Source organism: Bombina bombina, chromosome 7 (assembly GCF_027579735.1).
Source record: "Bombina bombina isolate aBomBom1 chromosome 7, aBomBom1.pri, whole genome shotgun sequence".
NCBI classification, from domain to species: Eukaryota; Metazoa; Chordata; class Amphibia; order Anura; family Bombinatoridae; genus Bombina; species Bombina bombina.
This window is the reverse complement of record NC_069505.1, coordinates 196,666,379-196,684,871: the sequence shown is the minus strand read 5'-3', so window position 1 is coordinate 196,684,871 and position 18,493 is coordinate 196,666,379. Positions and strand designations below refer to the sequence as shown.

General features: G+C 36.2%; 1 protein-coding gene across 1 annotated transcript in view; it reads left to right on the top strand.

The window, feature by feature from the left end:
• NAT10 (N-acetyltransferase 10) overlaps nt 1-18,493 on the top strand; it is a 144,010-nt gene that overhangs the window by 11,022 nt on the left and 114,495 nt on the right. The window contains exon 2 of the mRNA XM_053689328.1: nt 9,163-9,287. Within this exon, the coding sequence (XP_053545303.1) occupies nt 9,180-9,287 (108 nt within the window). The 5' untranslated portion in view covers nt 9,163-9,179. The remainder of the gene's footprint in view (nt 1-9,162; nt 9,288-18,493) is intronic.

Genomic DNA, 18,493 nt, shown 5'->3' with positions numbered 1-18,493 from the left:
TGGAAGTAACCTTATCAGGGGTCGTAAACCCCAACAGATCCAAATCTTGGTCCCTCAATGCCAGCATATTACAAGATGCTTTGGTCTCACAGAAGATCAGGGAACATATAGTAGACTTCATAAGACTTAATACAGGAAGCACACCTAACCCATCCTTTGTGTGGGGTGCACTAAAAGCTTATATAAGAGGGAATCTAATAACTGAATCCAGCAAACGTGACAAGCAAAACAGAGCCCAACTTGCACAATTACAGTCAGAAGCTAATATCCTAAGATCTCAAGTTACTGCCAACACTAGCAGAAAAAAGAGAACAGAACTAAAAACTATAAATGACGAAATAGATAGATTATTGAATAAAGAAGCGGCTAGATCCATCAAGCAGATAGACACCCACTATTACATATATGGAAACAAGCCCGACAAAATGTTAGCTAACAAACTCAAAGAAATAACCAGAAACACCACAGTCCCACAACTCCAACTCCCAGACAATAAAAGCACCAATGACCCCCTACAAATTGCCAATACCTTTGCAGATTTCTATCAAAGACTTTACAACCTCCCGACGTGCCAAGGAGCTCCTGATAGACCCGACAATTTGAATACATTCTTAGACTTGAATCATCTCCCTAAGATCACTGAGGAAGAGAGAGCTAGTTTGAATGCCCCAATTACCGAGACTGAAGTAAAGAATACTATAAAAAATCTGAAAAGCTCTAAAACACCTGGCCCGGATGGATACTCTGGTCTTTTCTATAAATTATTCTTAGAGGAACTAGCACCCCTGCTTTCGCAAATGTTTAATTCTATACTACAAAAAAATGAGGTTCCCAAAGAAATGCTCATGGCCAGAATAGCTGTCATCCCGAAACCCGGTAAGAATTTACAACATTGCCAAAACTATAGACCTATATCCTTAATCAACCAAGATATTAAAATCCTGACAAAAATTTTAGCAAACAGACTTAATCCCATACTAGTAAGGATAATCCATCCGGACCAGGTGGGCTTTATAAAAAACAGGGAGGCCCCAGATAACATTCGCAAAATTATTGACCTGATTAACATAGCCAATGCTGAAAAAACGCCTTCTCTGTTCCTCTCCTTGGATGCAGAGAAGGCGTTTGATAGAATTAATTGGAATTACATGTTTGCGGTGCTAGAGAACACAGGTATCACGGGAAGCTTCCGTGATGCCCTGACCATACTGTATTCCAACCCCTCGGCCTTCATCAAACTCTCAGGGTACCAGTCCCAGCCAATACAAATTAGGAATGGAACAAGACAGGGATGCCCCCTATCCCCATTGTTATTCGCCCTTTGCATTGAACCATTGGCCATCCAGATTAGAAATGACCCCAACATCTCAGGCATCCGTGTAGGGACCAATGAATATAACATTTCGCTATTCGCGGATGACATTATTCTATCACTAACTAAACCCCTCCTTTCACTCCCCCCCCCCTTTACGCAAAACTTCACCACTATGGAATCTTATCGGGGTACAAGATTAATGGGGATAAGTGTGAAGCGCTCAGCATTAATTTACCCCAACACACCAAAAAATTGCTAGAAATCAACTTTTCTTTCACATGGGCACATAGAAAACTTAAATATCTAGGAATAAACCTCACGCCTGACATCCATTCACTATACCAAGCAAACTATACACCCATGTTCACACATATCAGGAACCTAATCACGAAATGGCTAAAGCTCAAAATTTCATTCTATGGTAGGATTGTTTCCACGAAAATGACCCTGCTCCCAAAAATTTTATATCTGTTTCGGTCCTTACCGATTTCAGTCCCTATAGCGGAGCTCAATGCCCTACAAAAAGATATTATGAGATTTGTCTGGCAAGGAAAACGTGCTAGAATAAGCAAAAAAATCATGAGCAGGCATAGAAGGGATGGGGGGTTGGGCCTCCCACACTTGGTCTCCTACTACTACTCGGCCCGCATGGCCCAAACAATACATTGGATTAACGATACAAAACGACCAGTGTGGACACAGATTGAAACACAAATAGTTAACACAGATCAGATTTCTAGATTGCTTTGGACCCCAAAAAAATACAGTAATCCTTCGCTACATAAATATGTAGCGATAGCTCACACGGTTTTCCTGTGGAACAAATTAACTGCCAAGTACCCCCTAATACAGGATAAATCGAAACTAACACCATTAGTTTTACCACAAACCCTAATAGACCTCCCTACACAAAAGAAATGGGCTAATAGAGGCTTATATAGAATTGCTGATGTATATATAGATGGAGACTTCATTTCATTTGAACAATACCGAGACACAGACCCCAATGATAGAAACATATGGTATCATTACCTACAGCTTAAATCCAGAACAAGAGCAGTGACAGACCTCGCTAAATTGCCACTAAACACAACTTTTGAATCACTATGCTTATCCAGAGAGCTGACATTTGGTACAATCTCAACACTCTACCCTATATTTAATAACTCCCCTAGCGAAAATAAGCCTCCAAACATATTGAAATGGGAACGGGACCTGAACAAGACATGGTCTTTAGAAACATGGAAATCTAACCTAGCCCAGGGCCTTTCTTTCTCACACAATGCCACTTTAAAAGAAAACTACCTTAAGGTGGCTTTCCAATGGTATTTTTATCCAACTAGATTCGGGGGATCTGATGAACCCTCCCGAAATCCATGCTACAGAGGGTGTGCTGAGAGAGGAACGTACATTCACATGTGGTGGGAGTGTAGCAGAACAAAAGAAATCTGGGAGAAAACCTCAGAGCTTCTTAGCAAAATCTTCCACAGACCTATTACACTATCTCCGGAACATGCTCTTTTACACTTTCCTATCCCCACCATACTAAAACAACACCAAAAACTAGCTAGGACCATCTGTACAGTAGTCAGGATTTGCATTGCACAGCACTGGAAATCCACTCCTCCAGGCTTCACCTTTATCGAAAGGAAAATAATCCACCACTATGAGATGGCAAGTTTAGCAGCAGAGAACCTGAACGCCAAAGATGCGTTCATTATGCAATGGGAACCATTCATTATGTACAGGGAGGCTAGGAGACGGGTGGAGGCTGAGACCTTATAAAATCAATACACTCGGTTATACTAACTTAAGAGAGAGAGCCGGGACCGAAGGTTAACCACAGATCACATTTACCAGGTGAACAGGATCTGTCTCTGTTCCCACTTAATTACTGATATTAGATTCTGCATTAAACTCTGGAAATGGACAATACGGAAACCATTTTAAATGCTTTATTATGATTGACTGTACATGCCAATTTACGTTATGTAATGTTTTATTTTCTTATGGAATTGTTAAAGAGGAAAAAAAAAAGATTAAGAAAAAATTTAATAAAAACTTTTTCAAAATAAAATGTATAGGAATCAATAGAGGGATATCTAACGGGCGAGGGGGAGATGAAAATAAATGCCTCCTTAAAAAAGAAGCTAGATGGACATGTAGTCTCAAGACAGTGTCCCCACATGGGTTAAATGAATGGATTGAATATGCATAATTTTTGGGTTAATACTTGTAGTCTGATTTAAAATGACACAGGGTTTGAAGTGGTCTAAATACTAAGTGTTTCATATATATCTGTTTATGACACTTTGAATTGGGAAAGTCTCTGTTTCTTTTAGAAATTAATCTTGAAGGTTCTCACTTGTAAAATAAATCCTCTTTATAAAAGTAAGGATCAAACCTGTTGTTTTCTTAAAAAGCGATATTTCCGCATTGAGTATTTGAACCTATACTAAATACATTATATACCACTCAATTACCTCTTTACCGTAAGGTTCTTGATATGTTTGTATAGCAGTGCACACGGGTCGACATAATCATTTAAGCTATAAAAATATCAGTACTCCTTTTTTTAAACTACATTGTATATTAAATATATTTGTTACTTCGGTAAAAGTTTGAACTAATCTAAAAGGCTTGGCAACTGTAGCCAATGAAAAGCAACGGTTAACAAACAAGATTCCGCCCATGAAAGGTTGAATCCAATAAAGAGACTGGTAAAGTAACCAATAGGTAGTCCTGATGAGGCCCCTGCTTTCGTTATGCATTGTGGGGCGAAACACGCGTCGACTGACACCTTTGTAACAACAGCACAGCAATACTGGATATCCCGCAGCGTACAAGTAAACGGACTTTACCCAACCTTTGCTGGTCTCCTAAAGAGCAAGGAGATGCGACAGATATAAAAGTCTGCCATATTTTTGTTACTTCTAGAAATATATCCTAATATATACTTACCTTTTAGTACCAATTGTTATAAAGATATTTTAGTCTTTCCCATCATTTTCATTAAATACAATACATTTTTATTATATATAACTATACTATAACATTATCAATTGTATCACACATTAGTCCTTTAGCAAATTGTTATTTTAATACACTAGGTTAATATATCACTATACTACTCATTGTATATATCCGTAAATATGGGGTGTTCATGTAACAATATCACGCACCATATATATATATATATATATATATATATATATATATATATATTCGACACCATACACTAGATTAGAGCTGCAACAACTAATCGTTCTAATTGATACTAATCGATTATGAAAATAGTTGTCTACCAATCTCATAATCGATTAGTTGGTTTGCAATTAGTTGGTCTGTATATGACACCAGCTGCTTCACTCCAATAAGCTCCTGCACATGGTACTGGGTTTTATGGTTATGCACTTAGCCTAAAGAACATCTACAGATGTTTACTTTTCACTTCTTCAGGACAGTATAAATTAACTTCTCCTGGCTCATGTGCACCCCAGAAATAATAGGAGTCATCATTTGGATTGTTTACATTAAATCAAGTGCTTTGGGACTATGGTTTGCATGATATAGTGCAGAGCTTGTTATTTACACCCAGCACTAGATTAATGGGAGTTATTGGAATTGATGTGCACTATTATCTGTTTGCACAATTATTAGCGGTTTGCTTGGTATTGCTGATTATATGTACTGTATAGATAAATGTGTATGGCTTTGTCCTGTTGTTAATATAAAGTCCTTAGCACTTTTGACTTTTTTTTATTTTTTTTTTATATTTTTAAAAGTATATATCTATTATTTTTAGGGCTGACTAGGTATTTTTCCCTAACATTATAGCTGGTTATTTACCATTGCATATAGATATTTAAGATATTTTTTATGTTGGAATGAAGTCCAGGCTTACTTTGTTGAGAGGCCCCTTGCCAGGGTGGAAAACACATTGCATTGGTGAAGCTAACAAAGATAAATATTCCACTTTGGTGAAATTGGCAAAATCCTAACTATGCATCTCAGACACCTCAACACCAACTGAGCGCCTCTTCTCTGCTGCAGGCAAAATACCTTGCAAAAAGAGAGCCAGCCTTAGCCAGGAGCATGTGGACATGTTGACATTTTTGCATTTCAATGCAAAGTTTCTGAAAGAGTGAACAACGGAATGTTATAAACAGTGGTAGTCTACCTCTTTCTAGTTCTACCTCTTTTCAAACAGTTTGTGGTTTGGTTTTGCTTAATTATAAAAATTTGTTCTGCTTAAAAATTGGACAAACATTTGTGTTAATGTTAAGTTTTAGTCTGAAGTTTATATTTGTAACACTCAGTATGTGGATTTTATTTTAAATATAGGAAACAATTATTGATTCTTTTTTCTATCCGATTAGTCGATGAATCGAAAAAATAATCGGCCGATTAATCGATTATAAAAATAATCGTTAGTTGCAGCCCTACACTAGATTAATTTTATATGATCACTATATATTGTCATTTTATAGGTAATATTTAGTGACGCCTTTGACTTATTATGGACTTATTTAGATGTGGCACCTCCTCATATACATGCCCTTTTTGTCATAAATGATTCATATTGTTATTTGATTCATTTATACACGTATAACTTGGTATTAATATTAGAAGTTATTCTCTTCCTTTTATATTGATATCTTGGTGTATAATATTTTTATTAGGATACACTTATTATCCTGATTAGGTACACATCATTAAATTTATAATATAGACCTAGCTCTCCATTAAAGAGTTATACATTATAGATACAATTTATTAGATGTTATGCTTACATTTTATGATAGTTAATCACGTTAACAATTTAGGCGTTACTAGTTAGGCTTGTATCTTACACCAAATTATAAAAAATACCATAGTATCACAAACAAGAAAAAATGTGAAATAAATGTGATAAGAATGTAATAGAGACGTGAAGGAGTATGTGAAGTTCATATACTCCTTCACATCTCTATTACATTCTTATCACATTTATTTCACATTGTATCTTACACCAGTTTGATCGGGTTACAACACGAGCCGCTTTAGGAGCCTTCATAGGATTCATGTCATGCACTATATGCTATGTCCTTTATCAATGGCTGAAAGACACATGAGTCATAACTCACAAAATAGAAAGGTTGGCTATTTGCCGACAATAACGAAACACCTTACAGATGACATCGTCTCATAATATGCTATTTCCTCTACTAGTGGCTCAAAGAAATAAGAGTCACAATTTACAAAATAGAAGGATGGGCTATTCGCCGACAAAAACAAAACAAACTTACAGATGGTAGCGTCCCGGTAGTTTGTATAAACAGGAACTTTTCAACACATACGTGATTACACAGAGCATTTTTGCTGATTCCATAGATGTCAAAATAAGATCTTCATTACACATACAGTTATAGAAATGAAAGATCGTAATTCAGGACTTAGAGTAAGGTAATGATCATATACTCTCCATTACAAATTGGACACATACTATGCAGACAAAATTTTCGGCATATACAAGAAAATAAGGACTAAGGTATTTTTATGCATGTGTCCAGTGTTGTGGAACCATTTATTCTACAAGTTTATAGTTTAAATAACATAGAAATGGTATTACCATGGACTTTCATATGGACATATGTGTATATATTTATTCTTGTGATGTGACAGTTATGTGCTATTTTGATTTGTATAGATATAAACTTTCCTAGTAACATTCTGATCATGGTTATTTGGTATAGCTGATATGGCCAAAGACTATTACAATGTATCCCCACAAAATTATAATGTTGCAAAATAACTATTCATGTGGCAGTAGCCAAATATAATATTGCATTTTATTGTTTTGTACATATTGAATGTAAGATTGTGACACTCTGTCAATTAACCAATTAAGGAAATATGTATGATTACGCCCATTAGGGGTGTGGTTCTTGTCCACTATTGGTGGGATTTAGTTTAAATATTTTGTCAAAAGGTGCATTATGCCTGAGGAAACAGCCACAGCTAAGGCTGAGAAACGCGTTGCATTGTAACCACTGCTTGTTACAGCTTTTTAATTGTTTTTAATAAACTTACTTGTTTTATACAAGCTCTGGTTCAGCACCTTCTTTGAACAGTCACATCTCTGTTTTCTGACGTTCGTTAATCACTGAGTGTGGTGAGATCATTCTGCATTGTTCATCCATCACCTGGAGAGCTTTAGCCGGTAGCCTGCTCCTACTTGTACAAGTGTACTTTGGTTAAATGTGAGTACCCATTTAGCATTACATATTTGATTGACTCATCTTGACACACTGATGCACACATGCAGCGCCCCTCTATTGGTCCTTTTATCTGCATTTTCTATCAGAAAAATCTGTGAGGACATCACCTTGAGAGGGTTAGCCGTTACAACCCAAGTTACCAGCCTGCGTCTACTAGTACATAAGTGTACTTGGGTTAAATGTGAGTACCCATTTGGCATTATCTGTTTGATTTATCTTGATACACTGATGCACACATGAGGCGCCCCTCAGTTGTTTCTCATTTAAGAGGAGAAGAGGCTGACATGCCGAGTTTACTTTGCAGTACATAACTGCCCGAAATGAAAAAAGTGGATATACCGGTAACTCACTGCTGCAGTTTGAAATTCTTGCACCTGTGATATAATTGATTCACCTGTTCAAGTTTAACAAGGGTGATTTGTCCCATTGCTGAAAGTTGCCATTACTCTGGATACTAGATGACATCATTACCTCGCTTTTCCAGCAGCCCACTAATGATGAGCACACCTGCTTAAAGATCGATAAGGTCTGACTGTGTTGTTGCCATTTCTTTGAATATGAGGACGTCTTCACCTCGTTTTCCAACAGCTCATTTTATAATGAGCATACACATGTATGTGTGTGTTTATATCTAAAACAATTTTTTGCATCGGAAATTGGCACATCCAGGCAAGTTCCCAGCTTGCTTTTCCCCAGTAAAACTTCATGTACATTTTTACCAATGAACAAAAGGATTCTTGGTAAGATATGCAAAATCTCAGAATTTTTGCTTCAAATACTGTTTTAACACAGCAAACCCTTAATAGGGTGATTGCAGCAATACAGAAACCACTGCTAGACAGACTGTTTCGTTCTTTTAAGAAGACCCGATGAAGCTGACAGATACTGAGCCAGGTCCTTGCTGGGCTTCTTCTGGTCTCTCAAAGAAGAAACTCTGAGAAACTTCTCATCAGATATTGAAAGTTTTCCTGCCTTCCATTCCCTTTTTTTCTCCTTGACCTCTCCTAATTCTTCAAATGTCTTTATAACAGCTTGAATACCACATCTTGAGTATCCAGTTTGCCGATTTTCCCTTTTTAGAGTTGCCTTGCGGGTGCAAAAGTATGATTTTATATCTGTCAAATTCTGTGATCTTTGTCACTTTGAATGGAATGATGTGATTGAAAGTTATCAAGCAGGTCTTGCACAAACCTAGTGTAATAGACCTTTTTCACAGCTGTCATTTTGACATGAAATAATAGGACAAATACAGGTGTTAGCAATGACATTAATTAGGGTTCCATTTCATTCAGGTTTATGAGAGCCAGGTTTCTGCTATTGCTCAAGTGTAAGGGAAGGGCACACTAAATACTTGCCACTTTAGCATATAGGAGCTGTTTTTTCTGATTTTCTTTTTTTAATACTGCATACAAATATCCTGTATTTTTTGGTTGTATTCTTATAAAGAGACTGAGAAATAATTAAATATGGCAATAATACCATAGCTAAAACCACAAATCTAATGATGGCCTGAGACTTTTGCAGTGTGTGTGTGTGTGCTCACAAACTACTGTTACATATTCGTCTGAACAGACCTTTGTTTTTCAGGATCCCTTTTGACGACGATGCAGCGGAAGAAGATAGATAACCGTATCAGGGTGCTGATCGAGAATGGTGTGGCTGAGAGACATAGGAGTTTGTTTGTGGTTGTGGGAGACCATGGAAAGGACCAGGTACGTTTCCCTGTTCATTAGTAATAGTGCCAGACCTTGTCTGCTGATCACTGACTATTAGATAAAATCTTCTGGCTGTACTTGGCAAGTGCCTGGGGACGTCTCTATGGCTTTAATCTGGTGCGTCCTTGGCAAGTGACTAGGGATGTCCCTATGGCTTTAATCTGGTGCGTCCTTGGCAAGTGACTAGGGATGTCCCTATAGCTTTAATCTAGTGCGTACTTGGCCAGTGCCTAGGGGACTTCCCTACAGCTTTAATCTATTGCATCCTTGGCAAGCATGCCTCTTTCCCAATTTAACATATACTAGGACAACTGAAGCACAGACATGTCTTCCACGCCCATTTAGGTAAAATGCATTATGAGAAATATGCCCAGGCGCCAACAATGAGGAGGCTAAGGTTATATATTTGAGTAAACTCTGTCGTGTGCTGCAAGTATGTGGTAAAAGTGTTAAAACAATTTATTGTAGATAAAACATATATGAGACGATAAAATTGCAATGTTTCATAAAAACACAATATTACATGTGCATGGATCCACGCTAAAAATATATATGATTAAAATCTTGAAAGCATAAACACATTGGAGAAGAAATCTAGTTGGAGATAATATAACATGTAAATGTGGGTGATACAGATACAATTCATTTGACAATAAAAAATGTAATTAAATGACAATAAAAATAATTCAAATGACAATAAAAATATTTCAATTGACAATGTTGAAAAAAGTGTAAAATATAAAAATGTGACGGTGATCCAATGTCCAGAAAAGGAAATGTGACAGTGTTCCTGTGTGAAGTGTTCCAAAAATAAAAAGAGTAAATCCTGTGTTGAAAATACAAATGAAAAAATATGACAAATCAAGTGAAAAATATGTCAATCCTGAGTTCACTGAGGAACTGAGAAAAAATGAATAAAATACGTGAAGAAAAAAGGGGAAATGAATGTAGAGTGGAGTCTCTGTGTACAGTGTTGTCCTTGTCTCTTATTATGTGATGTCCTTATGCAGCCAGGGGGTCCCTGCCCCAGTGAATAATATAAAAAAGAGAGGTGCTGAGTGCGAAGTTTTCAGCAGATTTATCACAATAAAAATGAAAATAAAATGGTGAAGAAAAAGTGTTTAAAATTCAAAAATAGAAACCTGTGGGATAGAAATAATACACAATGTGTAAAACAATTTCAAATATATACTCCTATTGAAAAACTGCTTACCAGGTCTACGCGTTTCGGCCTTTTCCTAGGCCTTTATCAAGACTGATGGTAAGCTTTAATTGAGGGTCTTTTATAGGGGAAGTGTACCTGTGACCGGAAATAGTAATGCTTTCTGACTTCCGGTTTTTTCGTAACTTATAAGATTGTTTTTTATAAGTTATAGGTATTGAATCCCTTTTATTCGTATTGTGTTTTTGGAAGTTTGTATGACAACTGTGAAGGGCTTAAATCGTGTCTACTTTATATTTAATAGTCCCTAACCTCCGTGATTGTGACGTCACTTCCGGTTAGATCGATACCGATCAGTTAAGTTTTGTCCTTCTTATTTGGCGATCAAATCACTAGTATAGATGGTCAGATGGGGGATATTCATAACTTATATATTTTGACTCATGTGTTTATTTTGAATTTAGGGGTTTCTATCGATGTAAATTTAGTCCCGTTTTTCGGAAGTTTCTATTGGTCGTGACGTCACGACCTGTTGGCGCTGTTCATAGGTTAAAATTGTTTCTAGGTTTTTGTGGTGAAGAGCCATTGTTTATTAGTAACGGGGGTGTGTTTTCTTATAGTGATTTTGATAGGTTATACTTTCAAAGAGGTCATCTGTTCATTAATAACAGGGTGTAAAAAGTCATCTGTTTGTTCTTAGCAAAGTATATTACTCTGGCGGTTTAATAGATTATATCTACGCTGAGCTTAGTAAAGATGGGCTCAAATTGTTGCTAAGTTTTAGTAGTAGAGAATCGTTATTTAGTAGAGAATCGTTATTTATTAGTAACGGGGGCTTACTTTCTTAATGATTGTTTTGCTAGGTTATGTTTGCGTTCAGTTCGTCATCTGTTTGTTAATAAAAGAGTATTAAAAGTCATCTGTTTATTCTTAACAGAGGTATGTGTGACTCTGACGATATAATGGATTATATTTACTGGACTCAGTAGTGATAAGGGGAATCGAAATGGAAATTAAAATTAAGCGATAAATGAAAAAAAAAAAAAAATAATATAACAGAAATAGATACATACATTAAAATGAGGGATACTTTTACGGGTTATCAATAATTCTGATATGAGGTATCGTTTGTGTAACGTAACTCATGTTTCAGATTTTTTTAAAGTGCATATGTGTTCCTAAAATTGGTCATATTTGCAGGTTGTTTTGACCTACTAGTACATTTATATTATATTATATATGAAGTGTGAATTGATTAATAACTAATCGTGGAATCATTATAACCACAATCCTCTATCTTTCCATAAGACAAGGTATGTACTTTTCATAGTCAGATATTGGAGGTGGGGCCATATGTACATATAGGGGAGGGTAGTATATCATGAGGTCATAGTTGTTCGTATGCTTTGCTTTTGTGTGGGACCATATATTGCTTTTTGTATGGGATCATATACTGTTTCTTGGTGGAGCTAATATAATTGAGGGGTATTTATCCTGCCTTCTTTTTGAACAGGATTTGTGTATTAATCACCTATTAGTTTTAGACTTGATTTGTTGGGATCTATTAGTCCGTTGGATGCCCCTTTATAGTCACTTATTTCTGGTTTAGTATAAGGGGGGGGGTTATATATATCGACTAGTACCTAGAGGGGAAGATCTATATTATAAGTCACCTTAGTTATACTAAGTTGTATAGGTGGGATAAATCTTCCTTATTGTTCAAACCCTTCGGATGAAGGCAATCCAATCTGAAAATCCACTTGGATTCAGCGGTAAGTAATGAAATATAAAGAAAGAACATATCCAACGGAAGATGATTGTCTGAATGTGGCCATGATCACAGAATACAGTGAGAACAAAGACATGATCGAGAAAATATTCCAGAAACATTGGCCACTTCTGAAAGATGACGACCTAATAGGAGACCGATTGCCATCCAAACCCAAGTTTGTGTATCGAAAGACCAAAAACCTACAGAGCAGACTGGCTCCAAGCATCGAAAAGAAGAAAAGGCGAGGCATCACAGACACATTCGGAAAGGAAATAAGAGGCTTCTTTCCCTGCCGCTATGCTAAGCGTGCAGATGTGGTATAAAATCGACCACATTTTGCAATTTCCACACCAAAGAGAAATACAAAATCAATGAGCTGATCAGATGCAATGACAGTGGAGTAGTATATATGCTACAATGCTCATGCGGCCTCCAATACATAGGCCAGACTTCACGCATCCTGAAAGACAGGATACGTGAACATATACTACAGATAGAAAAACTAAACATGGATACAGCCTTATACAGACACTTCTCCACCAAACATAAAGGTAATACCAAAGAACTGACCTTTATGGGCATCCAGAAGATCGGAAAAGACTGGAGAGGTGGAAACTACACCAAGAAATTACTTACCGCTGAATCCAAGTGGATTTTCAGATTGGATTGCCTTCATCCGAAGGGTTTGAACAATAAGGAAGATTTATCCCACCTATACAACTTAGTATAACTAAGGTGACTTATAATATAGATCTTCCCCTCTAGGTACTAGTCGATATATATAACCCCCCCTTATACTAAACCAGAAATAAGTGACTATAAAGGGGCATCCAACGGACTAATAGATCCCAACAAATCAAGTCTAAAACTAATAGGTGATTAATACACAAATCCTGTTCAAAAAGAAGGCAGGATAAATACCCCTCAATTATATTAGCTCCACCAAGAAACAGTATATGATCCCATACAAAAAGCAATATATGGTCCCACACAAAAGCAAAGCATACGAACAACTATGACCTCATGATATACTACCCTCCCCTATATGTACATATGGCCCCACCTCCAATATCTGACTATGAAAAGTACATACCTTGTCTTATGGAAAGATAGAGGATTGTGGTTATAATGATTCCACGATTAGTTATTAATCAATTCACACTTCATATATAATATAATATAAATGTACTAGTAGGTCAAAACAACCTGCAAATATGACCAATTTTAGGAACACATATGCACTTTAAAAAAATCTGAAACATGAGTTACGTTACACAAACGATACCTCATATCAGAATTATTGATAACCCGTAAAAGTATCCCTCATTTTAATGTATGTATCTATTTCTGTTATATTATTTTTTTTTTTTTTTTCATTTATCGCTTAATTTTAATTTCCATTTCGATTCCCCTTATCACTACTGAGTCCAGTAAATATAATCCATTATATCGTCAGAGTCACACATACCTCTGTTAAGAATAAACAGATGACTTTTAATACTCTTTTATTAACAAACAGATGACGAACTGAACGCAAACATAACCTAGCAAAACAATCATTAAGAAAGTAAGCCCCCGTTACTAATAAATAACGATTCTCTACTAAATAACGATTCTCTACTACTAAAACTTAGCAACAATTTGAGCCCATCTTTACTAAGCTCAGCGTAGATATAATCTATTAAACCGCCAGAGTAATATACTTTGCTAAGAACAAACAGATGACTTTTTACACCCTGTTATTAATGAACAGATGACCTCTTTGAAAGTATAACCTATCAAAATCACTATAAGAAAACACACCCCCGTTACTAATAAACAATGGCTCTTCACCACAAAAACCTAGAAACAATTTTAACCTATGAACAGCGCCAACAGGTCGTGACGTCACGACCAATAGAAACTTCCGAAAAACGGGACTAAATTTACATCGATAGAAACCCCTAAATTCAAAATAAACACATGAGTCAAAATATATAAGTTATGAATATCCCCCATCTGACCATCTATACTAGTGATTTGATCGCCAAATAAGAAGGACAAAACTTAACTGATCGGTATCGATCTAACCGGAAGTGACGTCACAATCACGGAGGTTAGGGACTATTAAATATAAAGTAGACACGATTTAAGCCCTTCACAGTTGTCATACAAACTTCCAAAAACACAATACGAATAAAAGGGATTCAATACCTATAACTTATAAAAAACAATCTTATAAGTTACGAAAAAACCGGAAGTCAGAAAGCATTACTATTTCCGGTCACAGGTACACTTCCCCTATAAAAGACCCTCAATTAAAGCTTACCATCAGTCTTGATAAAGGCCTAGGAAAAGGCCGAAACGCGTAGACCTGGTAAGCAGTTTTTCAATAGGAGTATATATTTGAAATTGTTTTACACATTGTGTATTATTTCTATCCCACAGGTTTCTATTTTTGAATTTTAAACACTTTTTCTTCACCATTTTATTTTCATTTTTATTGTGATAAATCTGCTGAAAACTTCGCACTCAGCACCTCTCTTTTTTATATTATTCACTGGGGCAGGGACCCCCTGGCTGCATAAGGACATCACATAATAAGAGACAAGGACAACACTGTACACAGAGACTCCACTCTACATTCATTTCCCCTTTTTTCTTCACGTATTTTATTCATTTTTTCTCAGTTCCTCAGTGAACTCAGGATTGACATATTTTTCACTTGATTTGTCATATTTTTTCATTTGTATTTTCAACACAGGATTTACTCTTTTTATTTTTGGAACACTTCACACAGGAACACTGTCACATTTCCTTTTCTGGACATTGGATCACCGTCACATTTTTATATTTTTATATTTTACACTTTTTTCAACATTGTCAATTGAAATATTTTTATTGTCATTTGAATTATTTTTATTGTCATTTAATTACATTTTTTATTGTCAATTGAATTGTATCTGTATCACCCACATTTACATGTTATATTATCTCCAACTAGATTTCTTCTCCAATGTGTTTATGCTTTCAAGATTTTAATCATATATATTTTTAGCGTGGATCCATGCACATGTAATATTGTGTTTTTATGAAACATTGCAATTTTATCGTCTCATATATGTTTTATCTACAATAAATTGTTTTAACACTTTTACCACATACTTGCAGCACACGACAGAGTTTACTCAAATATATAACCTTAGCCTCCTCATTGTTGGCGCCTGGGCATATTTCTCATAGTTCTATTTCTATAGGTGGGAGCTAGGTACCACCGCCTCAGGCTTAAAAGGTTTCAGTTGGCGCTGGGATATACCACTACATCCCTAGGTAAAATGCATGTCAGGCTGAGCTTTTTGCAGTGCCTGATGAGTCCGTTTTGTGACTTTGGGGCTGTGCATGATAGAAGTGTTATTCCTTTATCAACTGATAAAGTCTGATAAATCCTAGTTAAGAAAAATATGCTCAATTTCTCCCTTGGTAGGGACAGTATACACTCATTTTCATATAACTGCATGTAATAGACAGTGACACTACTATAAAGAATAAGATGCACAGATACTGATATAAAAATCCAGTATAAAAATGTTTAAAAACTTACTTAGAACCTCTTAGTTTAGCTCTGTTGAAAAGGTAGCTGGAAAGCCCACTGCAAGTGGCAAATAAGACACTCCCCCCCTCCTTTTGCATATGAAAAGACCCTTTACACAAACAGGAGCAAGCTGGAGAAGGTAGCTGACGGTATTCAAATAATACTTTGGGGCTTGGTTAGGAGTCTGAAAATCAGAGCAATGTTATTTAAAAATTAGCAAAACTATACATTTTTTTTTTAAAAGAAAACTTTATGGGCTATATAAATAGATCATCTACAAAACATTTATGCAAAGAAAAAATGAGTGTATAATGTCCCTTTCCTTGAACTTTTTAGCTTGTAAATAAAGACACAGACACCTGTATTACTGTGTATGTTCTGTGTGTAGTTATGTGGTGCATATGCTGTCGCTAGCTTGTAAATAAAGACACAATGTGACATCTGTATTACTGTGTGTGGTTATGTGGTGCATATGTTGTCTCTAGCTTGTAAATAAAGACACAATGTGACATCTGTAATACTGTGTATGTTCTGTGTGTGGTTATGTGGTGCATATGCTGTCGCTAGCTTGTAAATAAATACACAATGTGACATCTGTAATACTGTGTATGTTCTGTGTGTGGTTATGTGGTGCATATGCTGTCGCTAACTTGTAAATAAAGACACAATGTGACATCTGTATTACTGTGTATGTTCTGTGTGTGGTTATGTGGTGCATATGCTGTCGCTAGCTTGTAAATAAAGACACAATGTGACATCTGTAATACTGTGTATGTTCTGTGTGTGGTTATGTGGTGCATATGTTGTCTCTAGCTTTTAAATAAAGACACAATGTGACATCTGTATTACTGTGTGTGGTTATGTGGTGCATATGCTGTCTCTAGCTTGTAAATAAAGACACAATGTGACATCTGTAATACTGTGTATGTTCTGTGTGTGGTTATGTGGTGCATATGTTGTCGCTAGCTTGTAAATAAAGACACAATGTGACATCTGTAATACTGTGTATGTTCTGTGTGTGGTTATGTGGTGCATATGCTGTCGCTAGCTTGTAAATAAAGACACAATGTGACATCTGTAATACTGTGTATGTTCTGTGTGTGGTTATGTGGTGCATATGCTGTCGCTAGCTTGTAAATAAATACACAATGTGACATCTGTAATACTGTGTATGTTCTGTGTGTGGTTATGTGGTGCATATGTTGTCTCTAGCTTGTAAATAAAGACACAATGTGACATCTGTAATACTGTGTATGTTCTGTGTGTGGTTATGTGGTGCATATGTTGTCGCTAGCTTGTAAATAAAGACACAATGTGACATCTGTAATACTGTGTATGTTCTGTGTGTGGTTATGTGGTGCATATGCTGTCGCTAGCTTGTAAATAAAGACACAATGTGACATCTGTAATACTGTGTATGTTCTGTGTGTGGTTATGTGGTGCATATGTTGTCTCTAGCTTGTAAATAAAGACACAATGTGACATCTGTAATACTGTGTATGTTCTGTGTGTGGTTATGTGGTGCATATGCTGTCGCTAGCTTGTAAATAAAGACACAATGTGACATCTGTATTACTGTGTGTGGTTATGTGGTGCATATGTTGTCGCTAGCTTGTAAATAAAGACACAATGTGACATCTGTAATACTGTGTATGGTTATGTGGTGCATATGTTGTCTCTAGCTTGTAAATAAAGACACAATGTGACATCTGTAATACTGTGTATGTTCTGTGTGTAGTTATGTGGTGCATATGTTGTCGCTAGCTTGTAAATAAATACACAATGTGACATCTGTATTACTGTGTGTGGTTATGTGGTGCATATGTTGTCGCTAGCTTGTAAATAAAGATACAATGTGACATCTGTAATACTGTGTATGTTCTGTGTGTGGTTATGTGGTGCATATGTTGTCGCTAGCTTGTAAATAAATACACAATGTGACATCTGTAATACTGTGTATGTTCTGTGTGTGGTTATGTGGTGCATATGCTGTCGCTAACTTGTAAATAAATACACAATGTGACATCTGTAATACTGTGTATGTTCTGTGTGTGGTTATGTGGTGCATATGTTGTCGCTAGCTTGTAAATAAAGACACAATGTGACATCTGTAATACTGTATGTTCTGTGTGTGGTTATGTGGTGCATATGTTGTCGCTAGCTTGTAAATAAAGACACAATGTGACATCTGTAATACTGTGTATGTTCTGTGTGTGGTTATGTGGTGCATATGCTGTCTCTAGCTTGTAAATAAAGACACAATGTGACATCTGTAATACTGTGTATGTTCTGTGTGTGGTTATGTGGTGCATATGTTGTCTCTAGCTTTTAAATAAAGACACAATGTGACATCTGTATTACTGTGTGTGGTTATGTGGTGCATATGCTGTCTCTAGCTTGTAAATAAAGACACAATGTGACATCTGTAATACTGTGTATGTTCTGTGTGTGGTTATGTGGTGCATATGCTGTCTCTAGCTTGTAAATAAAGACACAATGTGACATCTGTAATACTGTGTATGTTCTGTGTGTGGTTATGTGGTGCATATGTTGTCTCTAGCTTGTAAATAAAGACACAATGTGACATCTGTAATACTGTGTATGTTCTGTGTGTGGTTATGTGGTGCATATGTTGTCGCTAGCTTGTAAATAAAGACACAATGTGACATCTGTAATACTGTATGTTCTGTGTGTGGTTA